Genomic DNA, 27,219 nt, shown 5'->3' with positions numbered 1-27,219 from the left:
CAGGCCTGGGCCTAGAGCAGGCTGCCCAGCCCCAGCTTACTCACTCTGCCCTGAGCCTCTGGGATTTCTCCATGCTGGCACAGTGCAGATGTTTCTCCGTGGATTTCCCACTAGATGGACCCCAGGTCCTGGCTTTTCCTGTGACAGGCTCTCCTGTGCAGGCAGCAGCAGAAGTATGGCTTCTGGCTTCCACCAGGGTTTGGGAGGAAAAAAGACTGAATGAGAAAAGGGAACATACTTGAACCTGCCTGACGTGGACACTGAGCAGGGTGTGACTCTGATTTGCACAAAATGCAGCAGAGTGTGGTAGGAAGGGGCAGGTTACTAAATTAACCCCTTCACCATTGAGGGCCCCCAAAGTGCATCAGTGCTGGCTGGAGCAGCTGCAGGAGTTGCTCCCACATCTGCCTCTGTGCCATGGGCAGGGAGTGACTGGTCCCTTCAGCACTGTGTCCTTCCTGGTCTTGCTGCACAACTGCAAAGTCCTTTCCCTCCATGGTGGACCAGCCCTGCGAAGGTGAGGAGAGCAAGCTTGGAATGAGGCAATGTGGTGCAGTGTGTAGAGCAGCTCCTGGGGATGTATGGTGCACAGGTGGACAGCTAACATTAGGCTGTAACATCCAACATCCCTGTAGGACTGGGATGCCACTTACTGTGGATCTCATCTGTAGCTAATGTGATTGCTGTAATTATTTTGCTGACTCAGTGCAGGAAACCCCAGGACAAACCCACGAGCAGCCCCTTCTGGTGCCTCAGTTTCTCCTGTCCTGGGGAGATGCCTTTCTCCATGCCTGCCTTCCAGCTCAGGAGCTACTGGAACTGCTCATCCCATTCATCCAGCTGGGCTTTCCCAGGACACAATCCAGCCCAGGCTTGTTGGGTTCCTGCACCCGCAGGCTTTTCCATACCCTGCAAGCAGGAGTGGGGAGGTGAAGCTGAGCAGGGCATTGCCTGGGGCCAGCCTGGGTTTCCTCTGCTTCTTCAGAAGAGCATGCCAGAGCACTTTTTAGACTTAATAAGATTCCCAGAAACTAAGGTTGGTGTCAAAGTCTCTGTCAGTGAGCTGGCCCCAGAGTCTTGCAGCCCAAGGATCACAGCATCCAGGGCTCAGCTGAGCAATTTTCATCAGATGAAGACTAAATTGTGGAGAAAAAGGGCACTGATAAGTCTGGGTGGTAAACTGCTTTGGGAGCAGTCCAGGGCTGGGTTCTCCATCTTGCCCTGGATGTTGGGATTCAGCAGGTGGGGCTGCATGCATGGCCCCAGCTAGCCTGGCTTTCCAGTCTGCGCCAAGGAAAGCCAAGGAGGCTGCAGCAGCTGGGGAGAGAACTGAGCTGGGAGCAGTGGGCCCCTTGCTGGGCAGCCTCTTCCACCCCCACTGGCCATTGGCATGTGCGGCACTTGCCTGCCTCCCAATGTGTCGTTAAAAAGGCAACAGCTGCAGGGGCCCTTTTGCTGCCTCAGGAGCTGTGACAGCATCCAGGAGCCAGGCCATGATCTAAATTTAACATGCTGTGTGTTTGTACAGGCTCCAGCCCCCACTCCCTGCTGGCCTCTGGTGTGCTGAGCAGACAGGCTCCATGCGCAGGGACTGCCAGAGGAGCTCCAGCTGACCCAGGGGGCTGTGGAAGGAGACACGACTAGGAGGGAAACATCATGGAGCCTGCTTCTCCCCAGGATGACGTGAGGAGGAGGCAACAGAAGGAGAAGTCCAAGAAGCCGGTGCCACCAGCAGCCCCCCGGCCAGCCAGGGCTCTGTTCTGTTTAACCCTTCAGAACCCACTGCGGAAGGCTTGCATCAGCATCGTGGAGTGGAAGTATCCTTCTGGCTGCAGGGGTTTGGGAGCACCCCTGTGAGTGCCTGTGAGCAGGGGGGCTGGGGAGCAGGATCCCTGGGTGGCTGGAAGGAGAGCTGTCAGCACCACTCAATTTCAGAGAGCCCTGGTAGGATGAGTGGCAAAGGCAGTGGCTGTGCAAACTGAAACAGGAACAGGCTTGTGAGGACCTTGGGTAGGGTGGTGTGGGACAGGCTGGGGGGAGGCTGGATGGCAAGGGGCGTGGGGAGAAACAGGTCAGCCTGCTGGGTGAGGAGGGGTCTGGGGTGTGCTGGGGGCCAGGCAGAGGAGGAAGGGCAGGCTGGGGGAATGGGAGCTGAGGATGGAGCTGGGGACAACAGGATGCCCCAGGAGAGAGGTTTAGGGGTGGATAGCAAGAGCATGGTGGGCTGCTTGGGATGGCTCTGTGTGTGTCACCACTTGCCTGATCCCTCAGCTGCCCTCTGCCCTGGTAGTGGAGGCTGGTCAGTATCCCCAGAATCCTTGTTGACACTGTTGTCCTCTCAGCTTCCCGTTCCCATCCCTCCCCAAGGCTGCTGACACAAGTGAAGACTTCTGTGAGTGCTGCTGTTCAAAGGGACAGATTCTCTTCTGCCTCTGACTCAATTTAGGGATCAGTGTTGGGAGGTTGCTTGTTGATTTGCCATCTTTTCACTGGGCCCTTACAGCTCAGAAATAGCAACATGTCCTGATTCTGCCACCCAGCCAGGAGTTGTTCTAGGCTTTGTTCACTTCTGCTTTATGGAAGGGAAAGGAACAGGAGATGAAACATTTCACTTGGGCTTCAGGAAAACATTTGGGCTCAAACAAAAGGGGTGGAATTTAGGGATGTTTCCAGCAAGTCCATTTTGTCTGCTCCAACATTTCCCATTTCAGTCACTGAACCTATCTGCACTTTTCTGATGGTGTCAGGATCACCCCAGCCCTGCTCAGACTTTGCTTCTCTTAGAGATGGCTTGGCTGCCTTAGGCTGGCTGTGCCGCTCTATGCTTAGTGCCACAGGGCTAGCACAGCCCTGGCCCTGCACTGCTGGAGATGCCTTCGAGTTCAAAGTCCAGGCTGCCCATTTGTAGGCATTCAGGGCATGCTCACGCCTCTGGTGGTGCTGTGCTTGCCATGGATTTTCAACCCTTCTGTCCCTGCATACAGGCTCTGTCCTTTGAGGAGGGGGAGCAAAGCAGAAACTGGGGGATTCTCTGGCATGGGGACTGGGTTCTCTGCAAGCACGTGGAAGGGAGTTGTGTCTGTGTCTGATATAGGCTCTGGGCATGGAAGAAACTTAGCCATAGAGCTTGGTGGCAGGGGAAGAGCTAGAAATAGGATTTATGTCTTCCAACATGCTCAAACACATTCCTGCTCCTGCCCAGGGCATACACAGCACAGAGTGGGCTTTCCCACACTGCTGCCCTGGAAGGGGAGCGTGGAGGGGGGAGGTGGATGTGCACCAGGAAGGCTGCAGGGTGCAGGTGGCTCTGACCTGTGCAAGACAAATGATGCATGGCATCAGGTTTCTGCAGCAGCTCTCTTGTGCCTGGCTGTATTTATATCCAGGGCCACCTGGCAGGCCCTGTTCTGAGATCAGGCTTGGCAGGGCCTGGCAGGGTCGTTCCAGTTCCTGAAGGCTCTTATAGTCTTCAGGGCAAGCCAAGCTGCCAAGGGGAGATTAGCTGTGACATTTTCTGTGGGGATATGTGGCATCTGACTTCAGCATGGCACCACTCCTGTTCCTTGGGCACATCTTTGCTGCTTAGCTTCTGCTGTCAGAGCACAAGGCTGGGCCACAGAAGGGGGACAGGGTCTCTTTCAGGTGAGGGTCTCTTTCAGGTGACTGGATAGTGGGGGTGTCACTGCAAGGCACAGGTTGGGACCCTTGGATGCTGTGTGGCAAGAGGCTGCTGGAAAGAAAGAAGTGAGACTGCAGGACAAGGAGGTGAGGAGATGTTGAGGCTCTGGTGCAGTGGCAAGAGGCAGGGACACTGCTGGGGGACACTAAATGCCTTTTTTGGCTCACTCTGGCCCACTGCATCTCTACCTCATACTAGTGGCAGACAAGCTTGCAAGCAGCAAGCTGACCCCAGCTCCAGTTGCCATATGGGTCACCCCTCAGGGAGGGGCTGCTCATCTCATCTTCAAGAAGGCAGGGAAGCCTCTGACCCCTGGGCTCTGCCCCATTGCCTGGGACAGCCCTGGAAGAGGCAGCAGTGGGGTTACTGGTGGCTCCCAGCCTGTGGCACTCCTGGGGCAGTCACAGGAGCACTGCCTGCACTGGGTCTGGGGAGATCAGCAGCTGAATATTCTGTTAGAGGAGACCTTGGCTGAGCTGCCTTGTTCCTGGATGCCTTCTTGCCAAGCTTTGTGAGCAGAGTGTTAGGGGATGCTGAGGACATCGGGAAGCAGGGCCAGCACACTCTGGAGGGTGATGCTTTAAGTGCCTGCATTGTGCTAGAGGGTGCTGACCCCTAAGGGTGATTTCCTGAGGGATCATCAGGAGGAAACTCTCCATCCCCTTGTTCCTCCTCCGCTGCAGCTTTTTGAATGGTGCCCTCTCCCCTATGTCCTCTGCCAAAGCTGCCATTTTCCAGCAGTCAGAGGCTGAGTGTCCAGGCCTTGTGTCTGACCCATTCCCTCCCTCTGTGGGGAAACAAGAAAGGGACAGCAGCTGAGGGTATGCAGAGGATTCTGACTGCTCTCTCTGGTAGTGTTTCCCCAAAGCCAGAGGCGTTTTCCCCCACATACCCAGGCAGGACAGGGCAAGGCTGTAGCTGCTGTTTCATTCTTGTCTGCACTCCTTAACACTTCCTCTCAGACCCTTTGAGATCATCATCCTCCTGACCATCTTTGCCAACTGTGTTGCACTGGCCATCTACCTGCCAATGCCTGAGGATGACACCAACATCGCCAACTCCAGCCTGGTAAGGCCCAGTCCTTCCTGCTGTGTGCTGGCAGCCAGCTGCCCATCTCCAGGGCTCTGTGGAGCTGGCTGCTCAGTGTGGCATGGTTGCAAGATGGCAATGCTTGTGGTGGGAGCATCTGCTGATGCCCAGCCATAGAATCACAGAATCAGAGTGGCTCAGGTTGGAAAGGACCTCAGAGATCATCTACTGCAACACCCCCACCCCTCCGTGGGCAGGGACACCTCTCAGCTAGGCTCATTTGCTCAAGGCCCGGAACACCCCCAGGCAGGAGGCAGCCACAGCCTCCCTGGGCAGCCTGTGCCAGAGTCTCACCAGCCTCATACTGAAGAACTTCTTCCTCAGCTCCAGCCTAACCCTGCTCTGCCTCAGCTTCAAACCATTCCCCCTTGTCCTGTCTCCAGACAGCCTCAGGAAAAGTCTCTCTGCAGCCTTCCTGTAGGATCCCTTTGGGTACTGGAAGGCAGCTCTGAGGTCCCTTGGAGCCTTCTTCAGGCTGAACACCCCCAGCTCCCTCAGCCTGTGCTCATGGCAGAGGTGCCCAGCTACAGGAGTGAATTCTAATCAGTCAGCATTTCAGATTGGCTCTACCTGCAGTTGTGTGGATGCTGAAGAGCAGTGAGCACCATCACTAGCTAGAAATGGGTGCCAGCACCCCCGAGGCAGGCTCGTTGCAGCTGGCAGCATCCTGCCGTGACCGGGCTGCGGAGAGCAGATGTGCAGATGGGAAACGCTGCCAGTGCAGGAGGCAGTGGGGCAGAAACCTCTGCAAAAGAGGTTTGCAGGGGGCCTGGAACCACATTTAGGTGGCAATCAAAGGCAGCAGACTGGCAACTGAAGTGCAGGGGAAAATAGACTTCCAAAAGGAAGCCTCCTGCCCCAGGCTTTGCAGTCCATTGGTTTTGGAGTCACATTTTCTGACCTTTCCTTTCAAAACTGGATTTTCATGTCATTTTTTAAATAAAAAGGGAAAATACCCAAACCATCTTGGTGAAGCAGAGAGGTTGCTCCATACTAAACAGTTAGTTCTTTTTTCCCCCTTTCCTCCCAGTCATTTTGCCTGCAGTAAGTTGTTTTGATGGGATCCAAACCTGTAGTTTGCATTGGTTTTAGCCTGTCCTTGCTTTCCCCTCTTCACATCCCCAGCATGGTTCACTCTGCATTAATTCCCATTGAGCCTCTGAAGATGGCCTGAATGAAATGTTCTTCTCTGCTGATTTCAGGGCTCCTCCATGCTGGGGTCAGGGCTGTTGTGTGCAGATATTGCTGGCAGCTTGTGACTTAAAAAAACTCTTCTCTAGTTTTTGCCTCCTGTTCCTTAGAGCCTCTCCAGGGGAAAATATGAAAGCAGTCAAAGATGTAAAACACAAACTAAGGTTTTCCTTGTGCCATTTTTAGTTCCTTGAGCTACTTTTGTCTCTTTCCCTCTCAAACAGGCTTTTAGTGGCAGTGGAGATTGTGTTTGCTTCTCATTTCCTTGGAAAAAGAAGGAAATGAGTCCCTGCTGGCAATGTGTTATGTGTTCTAAAAATAAACCCAAGATAAGTCATAGAGGAGAGGAATTAAACCCGCAGAGAGTTAATTCCTGGGGTGCTCATTCAGCTCCCCAGAGCAGCCAGACCAGCTCCTCAAATCCCTCTGAGCTCAGGACAGAGCTCCACTCAAGGCACTGCCTTTGGTATCTTCCCTGGCTGAAGGGGCACAGGAGGGTGTGAGAGGTGCAGGTGCCTCAGGGGGGTGGCAAAGCAAAGCTGGGGCAGGGTGAGTGGAGAGCAGGCAGTGGGCACAGTGGGAGTGGGGGCAGTGTGTGACGTGAGGGGGGACAGTTTGGCAGCAGCCCAGCTCACAGTGTCCTTGGGCAGGGGCTGGTGCTGCCCAAGAATGCTCAGCAGCCTTTGCCATGGGTGGAAGCCAGGCAGGAGGAGATGAAGTGTCCTCTGTTCCTGTGTGCTGTGTTAGATCACTTCTGCTGTGTCCTGCTGAGGCAATTTTCAGCCCATGGCCTTGCAGCCCTCTGTCAGCAGCCTGCCAGCCCCAGGTTCAGTTCTCTGCACATCTCTGTCCTCCTCTGATGGGGGTTCCATGGGGCCCACAGCTAGGAGCAACAAAGACTTGGTGTGGTCATTTCTTCCTGCAGCAGAGATGCTGCCATGTGTTTGATCTCTCCCTGTCACCTTTGAAATTGCCTCTCTTCATTGCTCAGCTCTTTCTGCAGAGGTCTGAGCTTACCTAAGGACCTTGGACTTGTTGGGGAGACAGAAGGTGTGAGAGTGACCCCAGTCACAGCCATGGGGACATTGCCCCACAGTGTTTGTGGAAGCGGCATCGAACCCTGCTCCCCTTGGAGCTTACTGCTAAAGGGTGTGCAGGAGCCTGTCCTGCCCAAATTCCTTCTGAGAAGCCTCCTGCATTGCAGGCAGCTCTCACTGAGCTCTGAAGGTCACTCTGCTCTCAAGCAAGGGGAGCCTTGGGAAGGGCCAATCCCCTGTGTGACCTCTGCTTCCACTTTCCGCCCACAAAGCTCGTAGGCCTGGAGAGTAGCCACGCTTGTGACTCTGCCTCGCCAGGACCAGCCAGGGCAGGTCGGCACATAGGGCTTACACCAGGTCTGGAGTTGGTCTCTTGGGAGCTCTGTTATCCAGAACTCATTTTAGGGGGTGAAAAGAATGCTGTTTAATATCCCATGCATCTCCTGTGAATGTGTTTCACTTTCTCCTGGAAGATCTACAGCTCAGCAGATCTCATTTTGTGATTAGATTTCTTTTGATCCAGAATATTCCCTGCTCATGCTGGGTTTGTCTATTTTGTCTAATTCTTATGAAATCAAAATATTTTCTTTGACTCCCAAGAAATGGTTTTGGCTTTTCACCTCAGTCAGAAACTAGAAGCATTTATCTTCACTTTGCCCTGAGTCTGCAGCCCTGCAGTGAGCTGGCACTGCTTGGCTTTCCCCAGCAGCAGGGAATTGCAGCATGTGTTCAGCAAGGCAGTTCCCCAGGGACACTCACCTGAGGCAGTGGAGATGGCTGCAACTGAGCTGTGCCTGGGCTCTGGGAATGGGCAACAGAGAAATAAAGGCAAATTCAGAGCAGGATTTGTCTCCTGGGGTAGTAGGTCTCCTGCTGCACCTTGGTGTTTGCATGCTGCACACACTCAAGTACCTGGTTTTGCCCACTAATGGGACTCAAGGTCACAGGGAGGCCACCCTCTCAGAGCACCTCAAGGCAGCTGGGCTGAGTCCCATGCACTTTGGAAGCACCTCAGGAGGCCTGGGGTGGGGGCACAGAGCTGGAGCTCAGGCTGCACAGAGGACACCGTATAACACAGGTCACGGCCTGTGTGCAGGCGTTCTGCTGGTGCCCCACATAACCTCTTTAATCATGGGAGTGGTTAATAGTAAAGGAATATTATACCAAAACTCCAACCACTTGGGGCTGCATTGAATTGTGTCTCAGCCACAGGGGTCAGGGGACCAACATCTGGAGGTGCAGCCATCTGGAAATACCAAGCTCTGGAGGTGGCATGCTCTGGAGGTCCCAGACTCATCTTCTAGCCACCAGTAACTGGAGGTGTTTACACCTGGAGTCATCATCTTCTGGAGGTGCCACCATCTGGGGCATTTCTCTCTAGAAACTGGAGACAACATCTTGGGGACAATATCCATGGAGATATCATGGACCAGAGCCACCACTTGATGTTGGGATCAAGCAAGGTGCTCAGTGCCTGGGGGCTTTCAGTGAGGTGGTCAAAGCTTGGAAGCCTTCATGGAGGTGATCAATGCTTGCTTGGTCCTAGGGTTTTAAAGCCTGAGCACAGCCCGAGGCACAGTTCAGTGACAGGACTGTGGGCATTCAATGCTGCTTCAGGTGTCCTAGGCCTCCATCTGCTCTGGAGGAGCAACTTGCCTGGGGGTCCTGTGTAACTCTCCTACCCTAGACTTGTTCCCTGTAGACCAGGGCACCTCCAGGATTGCTGAGAGCAGCTCCCTGTGTCCAGCAGTCCTTGAGCAGTGCTGGTCCAGTGCTGGTTTGGAGGAGTGGCCACCTGCTGTTGGGTGTCTGTCCCTGGAAGCTGGCATGGGTCACTCACTGCAAGAAAGTCCTGATGAGATGTGGCTTTCCTAGGGCCTGGGGTCACCCTTGGTCTCTTGGAGTTCTCTAACAGTCAAGAGAACAGACCACAGGTGCAGACCTTCATGTGCAGGCTCAGGGCAGGGGGCTTCAGAAAGCTGTTACCCTTTTACCCTGCAGTTTGGGGGATATATCACTGCTCCATCAGGCAGGATGTCCCATGGGCCCTAGCTCCAGAGCAGGGCTTCCTCTGAAGAGACCTTGCTGTCCTGGGAGAAGCCTTGGTGGTTGGGGCTCCATCCCTGGAGATATTCAATCTGAGCCTGGACAGGGCTCTGGGCAACCTGATCCAGTGGAGGATGTCCCTGCTGAGTGCAGGGGTTGGACTGGATGAGCTTTGCAGGTCCCTTCCAACTCAAACCATTCTGCATGGAATTCTCTTCTTTTAGTTGTGACCTCCACAGCCTGGTCCTGACAGGCATCAGCTGAGCCCTTTTCCACACTGTGTCCAAAACATTCTCTTGTCCATTGTTTTGCTGGCTGAGGCGGTAGCACTCAGCCAAACCTGAGCTGTGGAGCCCTTGGAGACATTCAGAACATACATAGACAAAGTTCTGAGCTGTCCCTTCTTTAGGCAGTGGCCTAGATGATCTCCAGGGATACCTGCCAGCCAAAAACCTCTGACCTGTGACAAGTGCCACAGCCATGGCAAAGGGGCACCCCTCAGCCTAGAGCAAAGGGTGCTGTGAGACATGAAGGTGCTGGAGCTGCAGGAGAGAAGTTCTGGATGCCTTCTCCTTGGAAGTGTTTAAGCCCAGGCTGGATGAGGCCTTGAGCAACCTGGGCTAGTGGGAGGTGTCCCTGCCTATGGCAGGGGTTTGGAGCTGGATAATCTTGAAGGTCCCTTCCAGTCCAAGCCATTCTCTGGTTCTATGACAGGTAACTCAAGGGTGCCCTGGCATCTCTGCCCCAGATCTTTGAGGGTGATGCTCTTCTGTAGGCTCCTTTAGCTTAGATCCAAACATCATCATCTCTGCTCCCAAAGCCTGGAGAGGCAGACCAGGAGCTGGCTGCTGCTAGAGCAGTCAGAGGGAGCAGGGCCTGACTGGGACAGAGTCTCTAGGGGAGGTGCAGTGGCTGATGGTGCAGAAGAAGGAAAAGAGAGCATGGAGTGGGACAGGAAGCTGGGAATAATTTGGAGGAATCCAGGGAGGAGGGTGAGTGCTGTGAGTCCTGCCACAGCAAGTTCCTTCTGCTGGGAAGCAGGAGTAGCTCTGGCTGTGTTCTGGCCACCCTGCCCCTCACCAGCTGTGCATCGCTTTGGCCAGCTGGGAGGCTTTAGCCAAGCCCTCGCTCCCCCTGCTCCCTGGGAAGAGACACCAGGAACATGGAGTGGGGACTCACTCTGGAGAGCTGCAGGGAGGGCCTGGGAGTTGCTGAGCAGGCTGGGGCTGGGTCATTGTGTTGGTGGTGCACAGGTGTGTGGCAGCCCAGGGGGGACCTGCAGCCTATTGTGGCCTTTGGAAGCTTGGCCTCTTCAGATATCCACTCCCAGCTCTGCCAGGCAGCTCTGCCACTCTTCCCTGAGCAGCCTTCCACCATGAGTAGCCAGCTGTGAATTCTGGGGCTGATGAGGGGTGGTGGCACAGAGAGGGTCCTCAGGTGCTAGGGCATGGCCAGGGCTTCAGTAAGGTCAGTGGGGTTGGAGCTGTGCCCATGGCCAGTGTGTGCCTTGCTTCTAGGGTCTGCATAACTCCTTCATGGCACAGACACAAGGTGGCTGCTGGCATTGTGAGTGCAACATCTCCACTCATGGGCAGCACCAGAGCTGGGGGTGTGCCTGACTGATGTCTGCGTGGCTCACCCTGGACACATGAAGTGGGGTCTGTATCTCGTGCAGCACACCCAGTACCTGCCCTGCTGTGAAGCTGCCAGGACAGGATGTCCTTGGGCCTCCTGCTGCTGCTGTCTGCATGTGCCAGGAAGTTTGTCCTGGCTCAGGATGTTGCCAGTCTGTATTGTGCAGCTACACCACTTGGAGAGCCCAGAGAGGCTTTACCATGACTTTCTCCACCTAAAGACTCACTGACAAAGGTCCCTGGGATGTGTCCCACAGTCAGGGCTCTTGCTCTGCTAACATCAGAACTCATCCACAGCCTACAGCCTGATGGGATGGGTAGCTGCACCCAGAGATGCTGGGCATGCAGGTGGAGCATGCCCCTGGTCAGCACTGATGGATCACTGCACAGAGCCTTCATGCTGGCTGTGCCAAGGCTTTGTTTTGTCCTAGGGGTGCTACACTAGCAGGGCAGATCCTGATCAGGCTGATCCTGTGGCTGAGAGCACAGCACAGCAGTCAGCTGGGACTGCAAGGAAATTCACAACTCCAGGGTGCAGGGCATGGAGCAGGGTCACAGGGAGCTGCTGCTCACTGTCCCTTGGCCTAGCTTTGATCCTTGCTGCTCACTGGCTGTACAGGGTGGGCAGTGGAGCTGGTTTGGACTTCTCAAAGGGATCTCCAGGCACAGCAAGGCAGCTTTTGTTCCTGGGCAAGGGGGTTTGAGAGGGAGATTCCTGCTAGTCAGAAACCTTGGAGCCTGATTCTGTCCTGCTGGATGAAGTAGGGAAAGGAATTGACTTTTGTGATGCTGAAGCTCCAGGCTAGATCCTGGCACTTAACAGCCTGGGTCTTGGCAGCCGCAGGGTTGCTGGGGCTTGCAGTGGGCTCCACCATGCTCCTGCATTTGCTGCACAGGAGATACCTCTGGAGACCTCTGCCTTCTGGTGTGGCTCTGCAGTCCCTCAGTACCTGATCTGAGCCTCAAAATGCTTGGATTCACTTGTCAGGGGTTGCAAGGACAGACTTTGGGGAGCAGAGCAAGAGGGGGCAAATGGCACTAAGTTGCCTCAGCTAAAGCTGTGAGGACAGAGCCCTGCTTACACCAATGACTGCAATGCTTAGGCCTCTGTTCCTAACATTCTTGCCCTCAGATCCAGCAAGGAACTGGCACTGGTATGGGTGACATAGAGGGGCATTTGGCATAGCCACTGCCTTTGGATGTGGTAATGGAGCAAGCAAAGCTGTCTGAGCCCTGGCTCTGGTTTCCTAAATGAGCAGCAGTTTCCACCTGGCAAAGGCAGAGGGGCCCTGGAAGGAAGCTGTGCTCACAGCACTGCAGCCTGCCCAGTGCTCACCCAGTCCCAGCTCCATCTCAGAGCCATTTCTGCCTTCCTGAGTGCAGACCCCCTGCAGGGGTGCTCCTTCCCCTTCATGGGGAGCAGATGGAGGAGAGGGGCCATGGAAAACCAGAAGTATAAATAGCACTATCCATCTGTCTGCTGCAGGGAGACTAATCCCAGTCTGGAAGGGGCCATCAGCAGCAAGGACACTGATTACTGTGACAGGCAGAGCCAGGTGGGCACAAGCAACTCTTGGCTGTGCTCTGGGCAAAGATTAGCTGGTCTGTGCCCTGTGCCCACAGGGCTGTGCTGAGCCCTGCAGTGGGGTGCCAGGTCCTGCCTGGGAGGGGGTGCAATGCAGAGCCCCCAGGCCAGTTCCTAGCAGTTCACTCTGCCAGACAGGCATCTGGCATTAGGCAGGACTTGAGCCCAAGGCTTCACTTCCCTGGGATCCCAGGGCAGAATGGATGCTGGGTTGGGAAGTGGTGGCTTTGCTGGCATAGTTTGCAAGAGCTAGGGACATGGTCCTGCCAGTGCACCACTGAAGGGATGCAGGGGGTCATACAGTGGCATGTGGTGCCCAGGGTAGGCACAGTGCTCATGGTCTGCATGGGATGCTGCCAGCAGGGCTGATCCATGGGGAGCATTCACACAAGGGAGCTGGCAGCCTGTTCTGACAGTATCCTTCCCTGCTTGCCCAGGAGAAGATCGAGTATGCCTTCCTCATCTTCTTTGCCATCGAGGCCATGCTGAAGATCATTGCCTATGGGTTCCTGTTCCACACGGATGCCTACCTGCGGAACGGCTGGAACGTGTTGGACTTCTCCATCGTGTCCCTGGGGTAATGCAGAGAGGCAAAGCTGCTGCTGCTGAGCTTCTGCCAGGCCTGGGCCATAATCCATCAGCTACATCAGTTTTTCTGGTGACAGCAGTGGGGTCTGGGGGCAGCTCTCATAGACTAGGTTCATGGCCTTCTCCTCTGGGCCCCCTTTTTCATGTCCTAACATCCCCTGGGATCCTATCTGACTCGGGTTTCTGATTCCTTAACACCTTTCCGGTGTCCTTGCCCTGGAGAATGTGAATTGTACAGGACCCTCTAGAGATTGCACTGGTCTCAGGGGATGGGAGGGCCCTGGGCTGCTCAGCAGTGAAGGTGGAATCCAGCAGAGGGGTGCTCAGCAGAGTCCTGTCCCTTGATTTCCTGCCTGCAGAGCTCTAAACTCTTAGCACAGATTTCTTGGTTTCCATCCTTATGCCCTCCTCCCCCTCTTCCTCCCCCTCTTCCTCCCCCTCCTCCTTCTTCTCCTCCTCCTCCTCCTCCTCCTCCTTCTCCTTCTCCTTCTCCTTCTCCTTCTCCTTCTCCTTCTCCTTCTCCTTCTCCTTCTCCTTCTCCTTCTCCTTCTCCTTCTCCTTCTCCTTCTCCTTCTCCTTCTCCTTCTCCTTCTCCTTCTCCTTCTCCTTCTCCTTCTCCTTCTCCTTCTCCTTCTCCTTCTCCTTCTCCTTCTCCTTCTCCTTCTTTCTTCTCCTTCTCCTTCTCCTTCTTTCTTCTCCTTCTCCCCCTTCCTTGCTGTTTGCCCCAACTCTTACAGGCTTGTCACCATGACTCTGGAACAGGTCAACGCCAAGCAGAGTGGGACGCCGGGGGGCAAGGGCGGCTTTGACGTGAAGGCTCTGCGAGCGTTCCGTGTGCTGAGACCTCTGCGCCTGGTGTCTGGAGTGCCAAGTGCGTGAGGGGCTGCAGGGGGCACTGAGCCCTGGGTCTGGCCGGGTTGGGAGGCTGTGGGGCAGGTTTCTTGCTGCTGGGTCAAGCCCAGCCACAAGGTGGATGTGGAGGAGCCACAGGTTCTTGCTTATCCTTGCAGCTTGCAGTTGTTAGCACACACAGAGCTCCCTCTGTGGCTCAGTGTCAGCACCTTTGGGTGGCCACTGTGAAAGAGGCCAGGGTCTGCCTCTGGTTTCTCAGATCATGTGAATACAGCCAGGAAGAGAGCAACAGAATGGGAAGCAGCCTTCAACACTGCCTGGTGCCTGGCTCTGCTGAGTGTTTGCATGGCAGGCAGAGAAAGGATTTGCTTCAGCGATTTCAGTTCCAGCCTCCCTGTGGCCCTCTCCCCTTGGCATGAGGCATTTCAGAGGCTGCTTCTTAGGGGGGCTGGCAGGAATGCAAGGTGCACCCAAAGCTGTTTAGGAAGCGGTTGACCTTCTCTCCCGTCTCTTTGGTGCAGGCCTTCAGGTCGTCCTGAACTCCATCATCAAGGCCATGGTGCCCCTGCTCCACATTGCCCTGTTGGTCCTCTTCATGATCATCATCTATGCCATTGTTGGGCAAGAGCTCTTCAAGGGCAAGATGCACAAGACCTGCTACTACCTCGGGACAGGTGGGGCTGTGCCAGGGGGATGATGTGGCAGAGATGTTTCTGTGTGGCTGCTGTGGGGACTGCAGAGGTTCTGTGGGTAGCAGAAAGTCTGCTCTTGCTCCTTGCAGGCCTGGGAGTGTGCCAGGAGCGGGGTGCAGCACCCAGCTTGGTGATGGTGCATGGAGTGAGGAGGTGGGGAGAGGGGACCCTTTTGAAAGCTTCTTCAGGAGACTTGGAGGTGCTAGAACCTTCTGTGCTTGGCCTTGAGCTCACACCATGGCTTTCCCCCTTAGATGTGATTGCCACAGTGGCATCAGAGAAGCCTGCCCCATGCACCAGCTCTGGACACGGGCGACACTGCACCATCAATGGCACTGAGTGCCGAAGTGGCTGGCCAGGACCCAACAATGGCATCACTCACTTTGACAACTTTGGCTTTGCCATGCTGACTGTCTACCAGTGCATCACCATGGAGGGCTGGACAGAAGTTCTCTACTGGGTAGGCTCCAGCAGTGTGGGCTTGGTTCCCAGCTAGGCAGAGGGGATGGCTGGTCCTGCCTTGGAGCAGGATGGGTTCCTCCAGGACAGCAGGGTTAGGTATCTCCACCAGTGAACAACATCCTGACCTCAACATCCTGACCTCACCAAGCTTCCTAATGTGATGCACATCCAGGAGTGCATGAGGCATCTCTCCCACATCTCTGCAGGCACTGCCTGAGCTGTGTTTGCTCTCCAGACAGGCAGGAGGATGCTCCAGCTCCCACCTTTGTGAGAGGGTACAGGCCAGGCACAGCAGTGCCTGGCTGGTGGATGCTTCTCCAGCAGACCCCATGTGCTGCAGTCACTGGGAGGCTGTCTTGCTGAGCCTTAGGCATCAGTATGAGGCTGATGTTTAAATTTGGTCCCTAAATGTTTGGGTCTGGCTTTACCTCCACTAAAACCAGATACAGAGTCATCAGGAGGCAGGGCTCAGGGTTAGTCTTTAGAGCGCACAAGATTCCCAGAGGCCGTTCAGGGTTAGGGACAGCAGACAGCAGACAGAGGCTGACAGGGACAGACAGCAGACAGTGTTCAGAATGCTTCACCTGCCTCTCTTCTTGCCAGGTAAATGATGCCATTGGGAATGAATGGCCCTGGATCTACTTTGTCAGCCTTATCTTGCTTGGCTCCTTCTTCGTTCTCAACCTGGTGCTGGGGGTGCTCAGTGGGTAGGTGCTACTCTGGCCTTTCTCTTTGCCAGCAGGTCAGTGAGTGTGAGCAGCGTGGACACTGGATGGGTTTAACCATTCAAGGAGAAAGCCTGTAGAAGGATCTGTTCCTTTTCCTCTTCCATTCCTCTCCCTGATTTTTTTTTTTGGGTGCTTAGAAACCCAGAGCCCTGAGTTACTTTTGTTGCCAGTGTCTATGACTGCCAGAAGTTTTAGCTTAACGCCAAACACAGCAATCCTTCCCCTGCAGCACAAGCAGCTGGCAGCAAACACAGCCATGGAGCTCATTATAGGTGGTTGTAGTGTGGTCTGCCAGAACCCACAGCAAGAGGAGCTGAGCAGGTAGCCCAAGGCAGCAGTCCCTGCCTCATGGCCATGAGTCTCTTGACTCATTGCCACTGGTACCCACAGTGCTGCCCTGCTCTCGTGGGCACACAGCCTCCTCATGGCCAGCCCAAGGGAAGCACCTGTGATACTGTGCTGGGTTGAGGCAGCCCCCTCTTCCCACCACGGGCAGGAATAAAACACTCAGACAAATGGATTGCAAAAGTGATGAAAGTTTAAATAGAAAGCAGTGAATGTTACAGAGAACCCAAAGCGCAGTGACAAAGAAAGATCCCAAAGCAAACCCAGAGCCATCCCATTCCCACCTGAGGGTACACCTGAGACCCTCAGGGCTCCCTCTTCCCCCTCCCTCTACTGGGCTAGTCTCAGCTGGCCAGGCCTGAGACTGCCCATCCCCCCGTGGCCTTGGGCCTAGCCAGGCCCAAAGCCAGGAGACATCTCCCCCAGTTACCGTCTGGCAGAGGAGGAAGAGAAGAGAAAGTGCTAGACCCCGCACTGGATCTTATAGTGGTGCAAAGAATTATGGTAGGAAATACACACAATTTCCTGTGTCCATCCCTCTGGGCTGGACTTCTGGACACAGGAAGTGAACACACCAGGGGGGCACCCAGCTCAAACTGCAACAGATACCAATGGAGGAGTTACTGTTAGTCTAATTAATTCTTCAGTGCTCTCATCCAAACCCACCAAGGAGCTACCCTCAGCCTGGTTACAGAATCACAGAATGGTCTGGGCTGGAAGGGACCCCCAACGGTCATCCAGTCCAACTCCCTCTGCAGCCAGCAGGGGCATCCCCAACTAGCTCAGGCTGCCCAGAGCCCTGTCCAGCCTCACTTTGAGTATCTCCAGGGATGGGGCCTCAACCTCCTCCCTGGGCAACCTGTTCCAGTGTTCCACCACCCTCATGGTAAAGAACTTACAATGATGGTGACACCTCTGTGCCCAATGGCTCAATTAGTGCTAATTGCCAAGGTGCAATTCAAGCTGCTGTGCACAAAACATCTCTGGTGCAATTCTCAACCTACCACACATTAGGTGGTGTGGCTCAGTTGGTAGCACATAAGACCCTTAATGGGAAGCTTGTGAGTTCAAGCCTGCAGTGGGCACTATTGTCCTCCCTACTCTAGTCATGGGGTCTGTGGTGACAGGTTGGACTCGATGATCTTTGAGGTCTCTTCCAACCTTGGTGATACTGAATACATTGCTGTGGAGAGAAGCCAGTATTCTAGTTTTGCTGCTGGGAAGTGTGTATTGGAGTGAGGGGGGTGGGGGGATGGGGGGATGGCTTTTCTTCTCAGTTCTGTGTAGGCTCGTGATCTTTCTCATGTGTTTCAATCCTGAGTGTGCCTGTGGACCAGGACCATCATCTCTGTTAGTTCACAGGGTTAGTTGTACTTGGGTTTGTTAGTCCTCTGCTATGGCAAGAGCCACACAAGGGCACAGGGTTATAATGAATTGGACATTAATAGACTCACAGTCACAGAAGGTTAGGAGCTGGAAGAGGAACCATAGAGATCATCCAGTCCAGCACCCTGCCAGAGCAGGGTCACCCAGGGCAGGTCACACAGAACACATCCAGGTGGGTTTGGAAAGTCTCCAGAGAAGGAGACTCCACAACCTCTCTGGGCAGCCTGCTCCAGGCTCTGTCACCCTCACAGTGACAAACTTTTTCCTTATGTTCACACAAAACCTTCTATGCTCCATCTTGCCCCCACTTAAAAAAGCTCAGGACCCCAAGGCACCTGAGCCTTGCCTGAAGCTGATGAGTCATCCTTGAGGAAGCTGCAGGCACAGCAGAAATTCCTGAAGTGGTTTTGCAAACATAGCTAAAATGTGCTTGAGACCAGGGAAGTCCTTTCCAAGACCTGGCAAGTCCTGAGGCTTCTTGTGCCTAATTACTGTTACCATGTCTGAGACCTGTTACTAACACAAGCAACATGAGGCTGGCTGGGCAGCAGCTCTGCAGTCCTGCTAGATACGAGGACAGCAAAACCAGGATCTGAAAAATCAGAAGAGTGAAGCTCGCTGTGTGGCTTTTCTCTGTGGCCTGGTCACTTGTCATGGGGAAAGCTCACCTTCCCCACGTGGAGAGTTTGGGGCAGCTTTCTGCCACCCAGATAGGTGAGACCCCACTTGCTCTAATCCTTGGCAGGGCTGGAGAAGTCCTACAGCCTCCAAGTAGCATTTATTGCCCTGTCCAAGACAACATCTCCCAGGAAGCAGCCAGAGGGGGCAAAGAAATACTGCCTGCCATCAGGTGTCAGGGGATGATACCCCATGGGCTGGAATCTTGGAAGAGGGCCAGGAGGAAGGTCACTGGAGCATGCCAGTGGAAGCTCCAGGCAGCAGGGTATTCCAGACTTTCTACAGGGACAGAAGGCTGTGGTACCTGACCTCCTGAGTCTGTCTCTGCTGCTTGTCTTGTGCCAGGGAGTTCACCAAAGAGCGTGAGAAGGCCAAGTCCCGAGGCACGTTTCAGAAGCTGAGGGAGAAGCAGCAGCTGGAGGAGGATCTGAAGGGCTACATGGATTGGATCACTCATGCTGAAGTCATGGACAGTGATCGGGCCAGGGGTGAAGGTACCAACTCTGCTTGGCCAAGGACCCTTGGCACAAGGGCTGGATTCCTAACACTGGCATTAGAAGTGACTCAGGGCAGGAGACACCTGGGCAGAGGCTCAGCAAGCCTGGGGAGCTGTGCCACTGAGCTGCTGCATCTCCTGTGCCACTCTGCTGAGTAAAATAACTTCAGAGGCCTCAGGCTGGGTGATGCATGAGAGCAAAACTCCTTGGGAAACAGTGGGAGAGATGCCACATTTGTGGCCAGTGCTCTCACAAACCTTCTGTTTGCTTAGCTCAGAACTGATCCCAGTCACACTGTGCACACCCTGCTGCCTCTGCAGGCTGCCTCTCTGCACTGCCCTTCCTGCAGGGCAGGTGGTCCTGGTGCCTCCTGCCCCAACTCTCACTGCTCTCTGACATTATTTCAATCCTGATGGAGAAGCTCTTCCTGGTGTGCTCCTGGGAGTTTCCCTCCCATGTTTCCCAGGGGCTCCAAGGAAAGCCAGGGATGTCATTGCCTCCTTAGGTATGATGCCATTGGATGAAGGAGGGTCAGAGACAGAGAGCTTGTATGAAATTGAGGGCATGAACAAGTGGATTCTCTACTTGTAAGTATGCACTGGTGGGACCATCTCTGCTGGTGGTCTGTCACAGTCTCTCCTTTCTGTCCTGCCTGGGCCAGGCTTTCTTGTTGGCCACCAGTTTGTGAGGAAGAGCCACATGCTGGGTGCTCAGGGGATGCAAACACTGTGGGCAGCAAGCAGAAGATTCTGCTCTGAGACTGGGAATAAGCTGCTTCAGGCTGAAAAGCCTTCTCCCTTTGGGACCAGGCTCCAGGCAGGCTCCTGTAGCCCGTACAGCATGTCTTGGGATTCAGCAGCTGTGCCTGTAGCAGCCAACCAGAGCTGACTGTGGGCTGGAAAAGAGCTGGGAGATGTTTGTGCGGGTGACCTGCAAGGTCTGAGTAAAGGCAACAAGTGCCAGGGGCATTTTTCCTCAGCCCTTTTCAGGGAAGGCACCTGGAGAAGGGAGCAGGGATGGCATTGGTGTGCAGTCTCAGGCCCTGGGCTGGGCAGGAGCTGGCCCTGCTGACCCTTTGGTCATCTCCACAGCCGGCAGTGGAGGCGCTGGAACCGAATGTTCCGTAGGAAGTGCAGGGACGTGGTGAAGTCCAAGTTCTTCTACTGGCTTGTGATCCTGATGGTGGCACTGAACACCCTCTCCATCGCCTCTGAGCACCACTTCCAGCCAGAGTGGCTGACAGTGATTCAAGGTGAGCAAAGACTCTGGGGGACACCTGCTGTGCACAGCCACTCTGGCACAGGGGCTACCAGACACGTGGGGACTTGCTGGTGCACACAAGCAGCCTGCACACCCCTCCTGCACACAAAACATGAACGGGAAATGCAGCTGTAGGGGCACAGCATGTGTGTCCCTGGGGGTGCAGGTTTGCATGGTGGCAACACATGGAATGTTTGCCCTTACACCTGTGCATGCACCTGAGCACACATTGCCTGTGCTCATACAGCTGTGCAGCAGGCACACGCAGACTTGTGAAGTGCAGCTCTGCAGGCACGCACACAGCTCTGCACATATGCACACAGCTCACACACACACACCTGCACACATAGCACAACCCTGTGCAGGGCACACCCTGCATGGATTCCCATGCACAGCACCACTGGTCTCTCACTCACAAGCACAAAGCTGCACATTGCCCTTCTCCTCCTCTTCCTCTCCTGTGTGCTCCCTGGAAAGCAGCATTTGCTGTAGCTGCAGCTCAGGGCTTGGTGGGCAGAGGAGGGAGGTGAGCAGTGCTGCCCTCCTGCTGGGGTCAAGAGGTTCTGGCTGTGATGGGTTGGGTGTCCTGTCCCAGACAATGCCAACCGGGTGCTGCTGGCACTCTTTGTGGCCGAGATGCTGCTGAAGATGTATGCCCTGGGGCTGCGCCAGTACTTCCTGTCCCTCTTCAATCGCTTCGACTGCTTCGTGGTGTGCTCAGGGATCCTGGAGACCATCCTGGTGGAGCTTGGCACCTTGTCACCCCTGGGCATCTCCGTGCTGCGCTGCATCCGGCTCCTCCGCATCTTCAAGATCACCAGGTTAGGGAGGGAGGCCTGGGGGTGCCTGGGGCTCATGGTCCCCAGGCCTTGTGCCTGGGGAGGGCTGCACCATGCGCAGAGCTGGCAGCTCCTGAATGGAGGCACAAAGCGAAGTTGGGTCTAGGAGTGGTGGGGAGGACAGAGCAGGTCTTGCTGCAAGTCTCCTGGGGTTCCTTGCTTGCTCTGGGTTCTGGGGTACTGTAAATGGGAGTGCCAGGGCTCCTGGCTTCTCTTGCTGGCACCAACCCAGAGTGTGGCCATCCCTCTTCCCCATCTTGCCTGCTGGTGCCCCGTGCAGGTAGCAGGGTGTCACACCATGCCTGGAGCTTCATTTTGGCCTTCTGGGGCCTGGCTGGAGCAGTTCCAGTGCCCAACCTGTGCATGGTGCTGGTTCAGAGCCCCCCCTTGCTGGGCTGCTGCCACATCCCCTGGGCTGGGTGGTCTCTTCCCTGTGCTACCTGGTCCTGCCCACAGCTTTCCCTGCCCACATGCTCCTGTGTCTCCTGTGCCCAGGTACTGGACATCACTGAGCAACCTGGTGGCCTCCCTGCTCAACTCTGTTCGCTCCATTGCCTCTCTGCTCCTTCTCCTCTTCCTCTTCATCATTGTCTTTGCATTGCTGGGCATGCAGCTCTTTGGGGGCAAGTTTGACTTTGAGGACATGGAGGTGCGGCGCAGCACATTTGACAACTTCCCCCAGGCCCTCATCAGTGTCTTCCAGGTATGAGACCAAGGGAGTTGGGCAGAGGGCTGGAGGACAGAGTGCTAAGAGTTATGTCTGGGCTGTGGGTCTCCTGGCAAGAGCTGGGACTCAGAGGTGTGGGTTTGTGAGATGTGATGTGGCTTGGAGGCAGGAGCAGAGAAATGCAATGGAAGCATGGGCTGAGGTTTGGCTGTGGGGCTGAAGGGGCTGCAAGGGCTTGGGGCTGGAGCCCGGAGGACAGGGTTGAACTGTGGAGTTCTGCTGTGCTCTGCTGTGAGGGCTCCTGAATCCCTCTTTCTGCTCTGCTCTCAGATTCTGACTGGAGAAGACTGGAATGCAATCATGTATGATGGGATCATGGCCTATGGGGGCCCTTCCTTCCCTGGCATGCTGGTTTGCATCTACTTCATCATCCTCTTCGTTTGTGGGAACTGTATCCTCTGCCTGGGAAGCCAAACCCAGGCTCCCTGTACCCAGCCCACAGCTTCAGCTACACAGGGCTGTGACGTGGGGGGAGTCAGCTACACAGGGTTGTGATGTGGGAGAGGCTTCCTTAAGTGTTTAATTTCTGAAGAGCAGGGCAAAAACCACAGGCTTCAGGGGATTGCCTTGGCTGGGGTCTGGGGTCTGGAGCAGAGCATAGCTCAGGGCAGGTTTGAGTGACTGACACAGGTTCCTCCATGGGTCAGTGCAGGAACAAAACTGAACTGGACAGACCCAGCCAAGGAAGAGAAGAGGCAGCCAATCCAGAGCTCAGCACCCACAAGAATGAGAGCAGGGTTAGAGATCCCCACCCAGAGGTCTCTAAAGAGCTCACTTCCAGGAAGGTTTCTCAGGGCACCCTGGACACCATGGACAGCTCTGGTCCCATTCTCCACACAGGAAATAGTTCATGTCCTTAGTGCTGCCCCCCAGATATCCTCCTCAACGTCTTCCTGGCCATCGCAGTCGATAACCTGGCAGAGGCTGAGAGCCTGACCCTGGCCCAAAAGGCCAAAGCAGAGGAACGCAAGCGCCGGAAGATGTCCAGGTGAGCCTGGCACAGGAGCTTTGGTGTGAGGGCACAGAATGGCATTGCCCATGCTCCTGCCCAGAGCTCAGCTTCTGCTCTCCTCTCCTCTCAGAGGTTACCCAGAGAAGTCTGAGGATGAGAAGCAGATGCTGGCAAAGAAGCTTGAGCAGAAAGTGAAGGGAGAAGGGATTCCTACAACAGCCAAGGTCAGTGCTGGTGGGGCTGGGCCTAGGGGAGCTCATGGTGAGCCAGCAGTGACCTCATGGCCAAGAAGACCAAGGGTATTCTGGGTGCATTAAGAAGAGTGTGGCCAGCAGGTCAAGGGATGTTTCTTCCCCTCTACTCTGTCCTAGCAAGGCCATACACGGAATATTGTGTCCAGTTCTGGGATCCCCAGCTCTCAGAGACAGGGAACTACTGGAAAGAGTCTAACCAAGGGCCACAAGGATGATGAGGGGACTTGAGCATCTCTCTTATGAGAAGAGGCTGAGTGACCTGGGGCTATTCAGTCTGGAGAACACAGGAGGTGGCACTTAAATGTGAGGAGAAACTTTTTCCTGTGAGGGTGCCAGAGCCCTGGAGCAGACTGCCCAGAGAGGTTGTGGAGTATCCTTCACTGGAGGCTTTCAAAACCTACCTGGAGCCATTTCTGTGTGACCTGATCTAGGTGAACCTACATTAGCAGGTGTGTTGGACCAGGTGATCTCCACAGATCCCTTTCAACCCCTACCATTCCTTCCACCAGCCAGGACTGGCAAAGGTTTGGAGCCAGCCTGGGTCTGGACTCTTCTGTGCTAGAGGTGCTGTTCACCTTAGCATCCTCTGGTGCTGGGGGCTCCCTGGGCCCAGGCAGGACAGGTTGCCTGGTGAACAGGTTCTTTGCTGGGGATCCATTGCCTCTGGTTCATTTCCTGGGCTGCAGCCAGTTGTCAGTGGCTGAGATGGGCTGGATGCCAGTGTGGAGGGGAGCAGAGTAGGTCAGCACCACCCCAGCCCTCCTCTATGTCCACCAGCACCCACTCTGTGCAAAACCTTATGTTCAGCTCTGCTGTCTGTGTGCTGAGCTGCCTCTTAGAGGCATCTGGCCAGCAGCTCTACTCACTTGGCAGAGGTGTCCTACGGGAACTCACCCCAGAGTCACCCACTGCCTTATTCCACGCATGGTGTAAGTGCATGGCCCCAGGCTCTTGTCCAGCACACACTCCCCTGTCTCATCCTCTTGGTACTGCTCTTTGCCTGGACTGCAGCACTTCGGAGGTGTTTCCATCACCCTGTTCCACCCTGGGCCAGGACTCCATGTTCTTGGTGCTGTGCAGGACAAATGCAGAAACACTTCATGCCCCACGTGGCTTGCAAGCTGGCAGGGTCTGGCCAGCATGGTACAACTGCAGCAGTACTGGCACAGGCAGCTGCATGTCCACCTCTCTCTCTTTTGTTTCAGTTAAAAGTGGATGAATTTGAGTCCAATGTCAATGAGATCAAAGACCCCTACCCTTCTGCAGACTTCCCAGGTAAAACCTTGACCCTGGCAGGGTAGCAGGAGAGCTGGGGAGGCACTGCTGAGGGATGGTGCCAGAGCCCTGGCTGTGTGAAGAGTACCAGCCTTGGGGTACTGAGAACATGCTTGCACAGAGTCACAGGATCAGAGGGTTGTTCATCAGGTCATGCTCCCTCTCCCTCTCTGGGTGACTCTTTTCTTTTCCCTTCATGTTGCCACCGTGCAGGTGATGATGAGGAGGATGAGCCTGAAATCCCCCTGAGTCCTCGGCCACGGCCCCTGGCAGAGCTGCAGCTGAAAGAGAAGGCTGTGCCCATGCCTGAAGCCAGCTCTTTCTTCATCTTCAGCCCAACCAACAAGTAGGCACTGACCCCTCTTCCTGCCTGGTGGGAGCCCAGGACCCTTTGGCACCAGCCCTTCCCAGTGAGGTCCTGCTTGTGCATCACAGCTCTGAAGGCAGACAGCTCACTGGGCACAGCTGCCTCTGTGGAAGGGCTGGCACAGGCATCCCTTCGTGCTTAGGGCTTCTTGTCCTCAAGGTTTAACCTTCTTCCAGGCTGCCAGTCTGGTGTCCCTCCAGCCTCTTGCAGCACCTTGAACAGTTTCTGTCCCTGGCAGGTTTCGGATGCTGTGCCACAGAATCATCAATGCCACCTGGTTCACCAACTTCATCCTGCTCTTCATCCTGCTCAGCAGCATCTCGCTGGCAGCTGAGGATCCCATCCGGGCCGAGTCCTTCCGCAACCAGGTGGCTGTGCAGCTGTGCAGGGCTGGGGCGGCGGGGGGAGACCTCACAGAGATCCCCAGCAAGAGTGCTCCCTGCCAGGTGTCCTGCCTAGGCAGGTAGCTGTGATTTCATCCCTGCCTCTGGGAGGGCAGTAAGTACTGGCAGCAGAGGCCACTCAGGGCACAGCTGGCACAGGTTTCTGTTGCTCCATGTCTCAGTGCATGACCTGACAGGGTGTGTGAGAGGCTGTGGTGGCTTAGCTGGGATAGAGACAACCATGCAGGAACTGGGGGGGTCTCACATGGGACAGCTCCCCAGGGCACTCAGTGCTTTTGGAGGTCAGGTGCCTTCGGGTGAATCAAGTCAAGCCTCACTCACTTGGAAGCTGAGAGCTTGGTGCCAGGCTGCAGGTTGGATCATGCACTGGGGAAAATTGTCAAGGCTGAAGGTAACTGAAGAGTCTTCCTGGCACTAGTCTGCAGGCTCTGCTGAGCTGCAAGCTTCCCAGTCTACAGGGGGAGGGCAAATCCACAGTGCCAGGGTATCTGAGCACACTGAGGCATTTCCCAGGTCACCCAAATCTCACCCAGTTCTGCTGCTTCTGTTCACAGGTTCTCAGATACTTTGACATTGGTTTCACCTCTGTCTTCACTGTTGAGATTGTCCTGAAGGTGAGTCCTGCTCCATGGTCAAGGCCATGCCCATGCTCAGTACACAGGGATGGACTGTTCTGGCCATGGGCACTTGTGATTGTTGGGCACAAGCTCAAGGTCCTGGTAAGGAGGAACTGCTGGCTCCTCCTGTCCCCAGGGTCTGTGAGTCTTGGGGGAGGTGTGACCTGCCCCAGAGGCCATCTGTGCCCTCCACTGAGGTCAGGCAGCCAGGGGGGCGGTGCTGTGGCACAGGGACAGATGGGACATGGCCCCAGGGCTTTTGCTCTGAAGTTCTCCTGAGAAAAGCTTTGAGAGAGCAGTGGAGAGTTGTGGAATAAAGCAGGACCTGAAGCAGCTGCTGCATGTTGCTGCCTCTCCAAGCCCCCTTGCTCTCCTCTTTAATTTGTGGGATGCCTGGGGAGCATTTTGGCTCCAGACAGTGCAGCACAGAGGACCTGCAGCTGAAGTCAGCTTATGCCTGGCTGCAGAGGGAGAAATCTGAGCAGGGAGAGGGCCACAAGCCATGGAGCTATGAGAAGCCCTTTTGTGCTTTACTCACCCCAGGGCTGTGGCTGGGCTCTCTGCTAACTGCTTTGCTCCCCAGATGACAGCCTATGGAGCTTTCCTGCATAAAGGCTCCTTCTGCAGGAACTCCTTCAACATCCTGGACTTGCTGGTGGTCGCTGTCTCACTCACTTCCATGGGCACTGAGTAAGGACCTGCACTGTGTGGGGTGGGCACAGGGCTGCTCTGCCTGGAAAGGCAGCTGGGCTGCTGCTGCTCTCTGCTGGGTGGACAAGGAGCAGCCAACCCAAGGGCTGGGCCTTAGTCTGTGTGTTAGTGCCCACAAAGTCATGCTTAGGGGACAGGGCATGGACCCCTGGGAGGAAGGGAGGCACTCCCTGAGTGCCAAAGGTGAAGATCTGGGTAGGAATTCACTTTGGAGCTTCTTTCTCTAGCTGCTAGTTTCCCTCAGCATTAGGTGGGGTAACAGCTTAGTGACATCTGCATGTCTCTGCCATCCCTTGCTCCTCACCTCCTCTGGTCCCAGTTTGGCCTCCATGGCTGCTTGGTGTGGATGTGCCAGGCTGGCCTGGTCAGAGCTGGCTCATCTCAGCTCTGCCTTCCTCCTCAGGTCCAGCACCATCTCAGTGGTGAAGATCCTCCGGGTCCTGAGGGTGCTGAGGCCGCTGCGAGCCATTAACAGGGCAAAAGGGCTGAAGGTAAAACGGGGGTGGGGGTCCTTGTGCCATGGACCTCATGGGAGGTTATGTGGCAGGCATCTGCCCTGTGAGGTCTGGGAGGCCTAGAACTGCTCCGTGTCTGTGGAAGGGGTCTGTCCCATCCTACTGCTCTCAGCAGGCTCTGGTTCCTCCTGGGGCCCATCCCTTCAGGGACAGGCTGTGGGACAGGCAGCAGGGGCTTGCCCCAGGCCTGCTCACTGTGCACCTCCTTGGCCCCTGCAGCACGTGGTCCAGTGTGTGTTTGTGGCCATCAAGACCATCGGGAACATCGTGGTTGTCACAACCTTGCTGCAGTTCATGTTTGCCTGCATTGGCGTTCAGCTCTTCAAGGTGAGAAGTGTCTGGTGTGGGCAGGGCAGATGTGCCGCTCAGGCACATCCTGGGCAGGCTCTTCTAGTCATAGCCCTTGGGGATGGTCTCCCCTGGTGCTGAGACCAGCAGAGGTCATGATCTGTGTCTGCACCAGACAGGCAGGCAGAGGGGAGGAGAGCAGGGGACTTGCAGGACACTGCTCTGTTCAAAAGGACTAGCTGCCTTTGCCTTGCACCACTTAGTGCCTCACTTTCCCCCTTCCAAGGGGCCAGGAGCTCCTGACTCCCTCTGTGCTTTGAATGCAACATTCCCTTTTTGACAACATCACCTCTGTGGGCCTTGGCTGCTCCAAGGCAGAGCTGCTCTGGCTGAGCTCAGCTTTGCTGGAATTCCAGCATGGGGACAGCTTCCTGCAGGCTGAGCAGGGCTGTCAGCATAGCTGCACTTGTAGCTTACTCTGTGGTTATTGCTCTCTTCTCTGTGTTCCAAATAGTTGGCTC

At 55.3% G+C, this 27,219-nt stretch overlaps 1 protein-coding gene across 1 annotated transcript in view; it reads left to right on the top strand.

The window, feature by feature from the left end:
• Nucleotides 1–1,615: 1,615 nt before the first annotated feature.
• CACNA1S (calcium voltage-gated channel subunit alpha1 S) overlaps nt 1,616–27,219 on the top strand; it is a 47,128-nt gene continuing 21,524 nt past the window's right edge. The window contains exons 1-22 of the mRNA XM_009910569.2: nt 1,616–1,817; nt 4,642–4,747; nt 12,699–12,838; nt 13,587–13,720; nt 14,223–14,375; nt 14,648–14,853; nt 15,459–15,562; nt 18,338–18,486; nt 18,995–19,076; nt 19,581–19,741; nt 20,345–20,570; nt 21,084–21,291; nt 21,586–21,706; nt 22,189–22,303; nt 22,398–22,491; nt 23,727–23,796; nt 24,010–24,142; nt 24,402–24,531; nt 25,122–25,181; nt 25,768–25,874; nt 26,299–26,386; nt 26,630–26,737. Of these exons, the coding sequence (XP_009908871.2) occupies nt 1,657–1,817; nt 4,642–4,747; nt 12,699–12,838; nt 13,587–13,720; nt 14,223–14,375; nt 14,648–14,853; nt 15,459–15,562; nt 18,338–18,486; nt 18,995–19,076; nt 19,581–19,741; nt 20,345–20,570; nt 21,084–21,291; nt 21,586–21,706; nt 22,189–22,303; nt 22,398–22,491; nt 23,727–23,796; nt 24,010–24,142; nt 24,402–24,531; nt 25,122–25,181; nt 25,768–25,874; nt 26,299–26,386; nt 26,630–26,737 (2,856 nt within the window). The 5' untranslated portion in view covers nt 1,616–1,656. The remainder of the gene's footprint in view (nt 1,818–4,641; nt 4,748–12,698; nt 12,839–13,586; nt 13,721–14,222; nt 14,376–14,647; nt 14,854–15,458; nt 15,563–18,337; nt 18,487–18,994; nt 19,077–19,580; nt 19,742–20,344; nt 20,571–21,083; nt 21,292–21,585; nt 21,707–22,188; nt 22,304–22,397; nt 22,492–23,726; nt 23,797–24,009; nt 24,143–24,401; nt 24,532–25,121; nt 25,182–25,767; nt 25,875–26,298; nt 26,387–26,629; nt 26,738–27,219) is intronic.

The sequence above is a fragment of the Dryobates pubescens genome, chromosome 35 (genome assembly GCF_014839835.1).
Source record: "Dryobates pubescens isolate bDryPub1 chromosome 35, bDryPub1.pri, whole genome shotgun sequence".
NCBI classification, from domain to species: Eukaryota; Metazoa; Chordata; class Aves; order Piciformes; family Picidae; genus Dryobates; species Dryobates pubescens.
The sequence above is the reverse complement of the archived record's forward strand: the minus strand, read 5'-3'. Positions and strand labels throughout refer to the sequence as shown.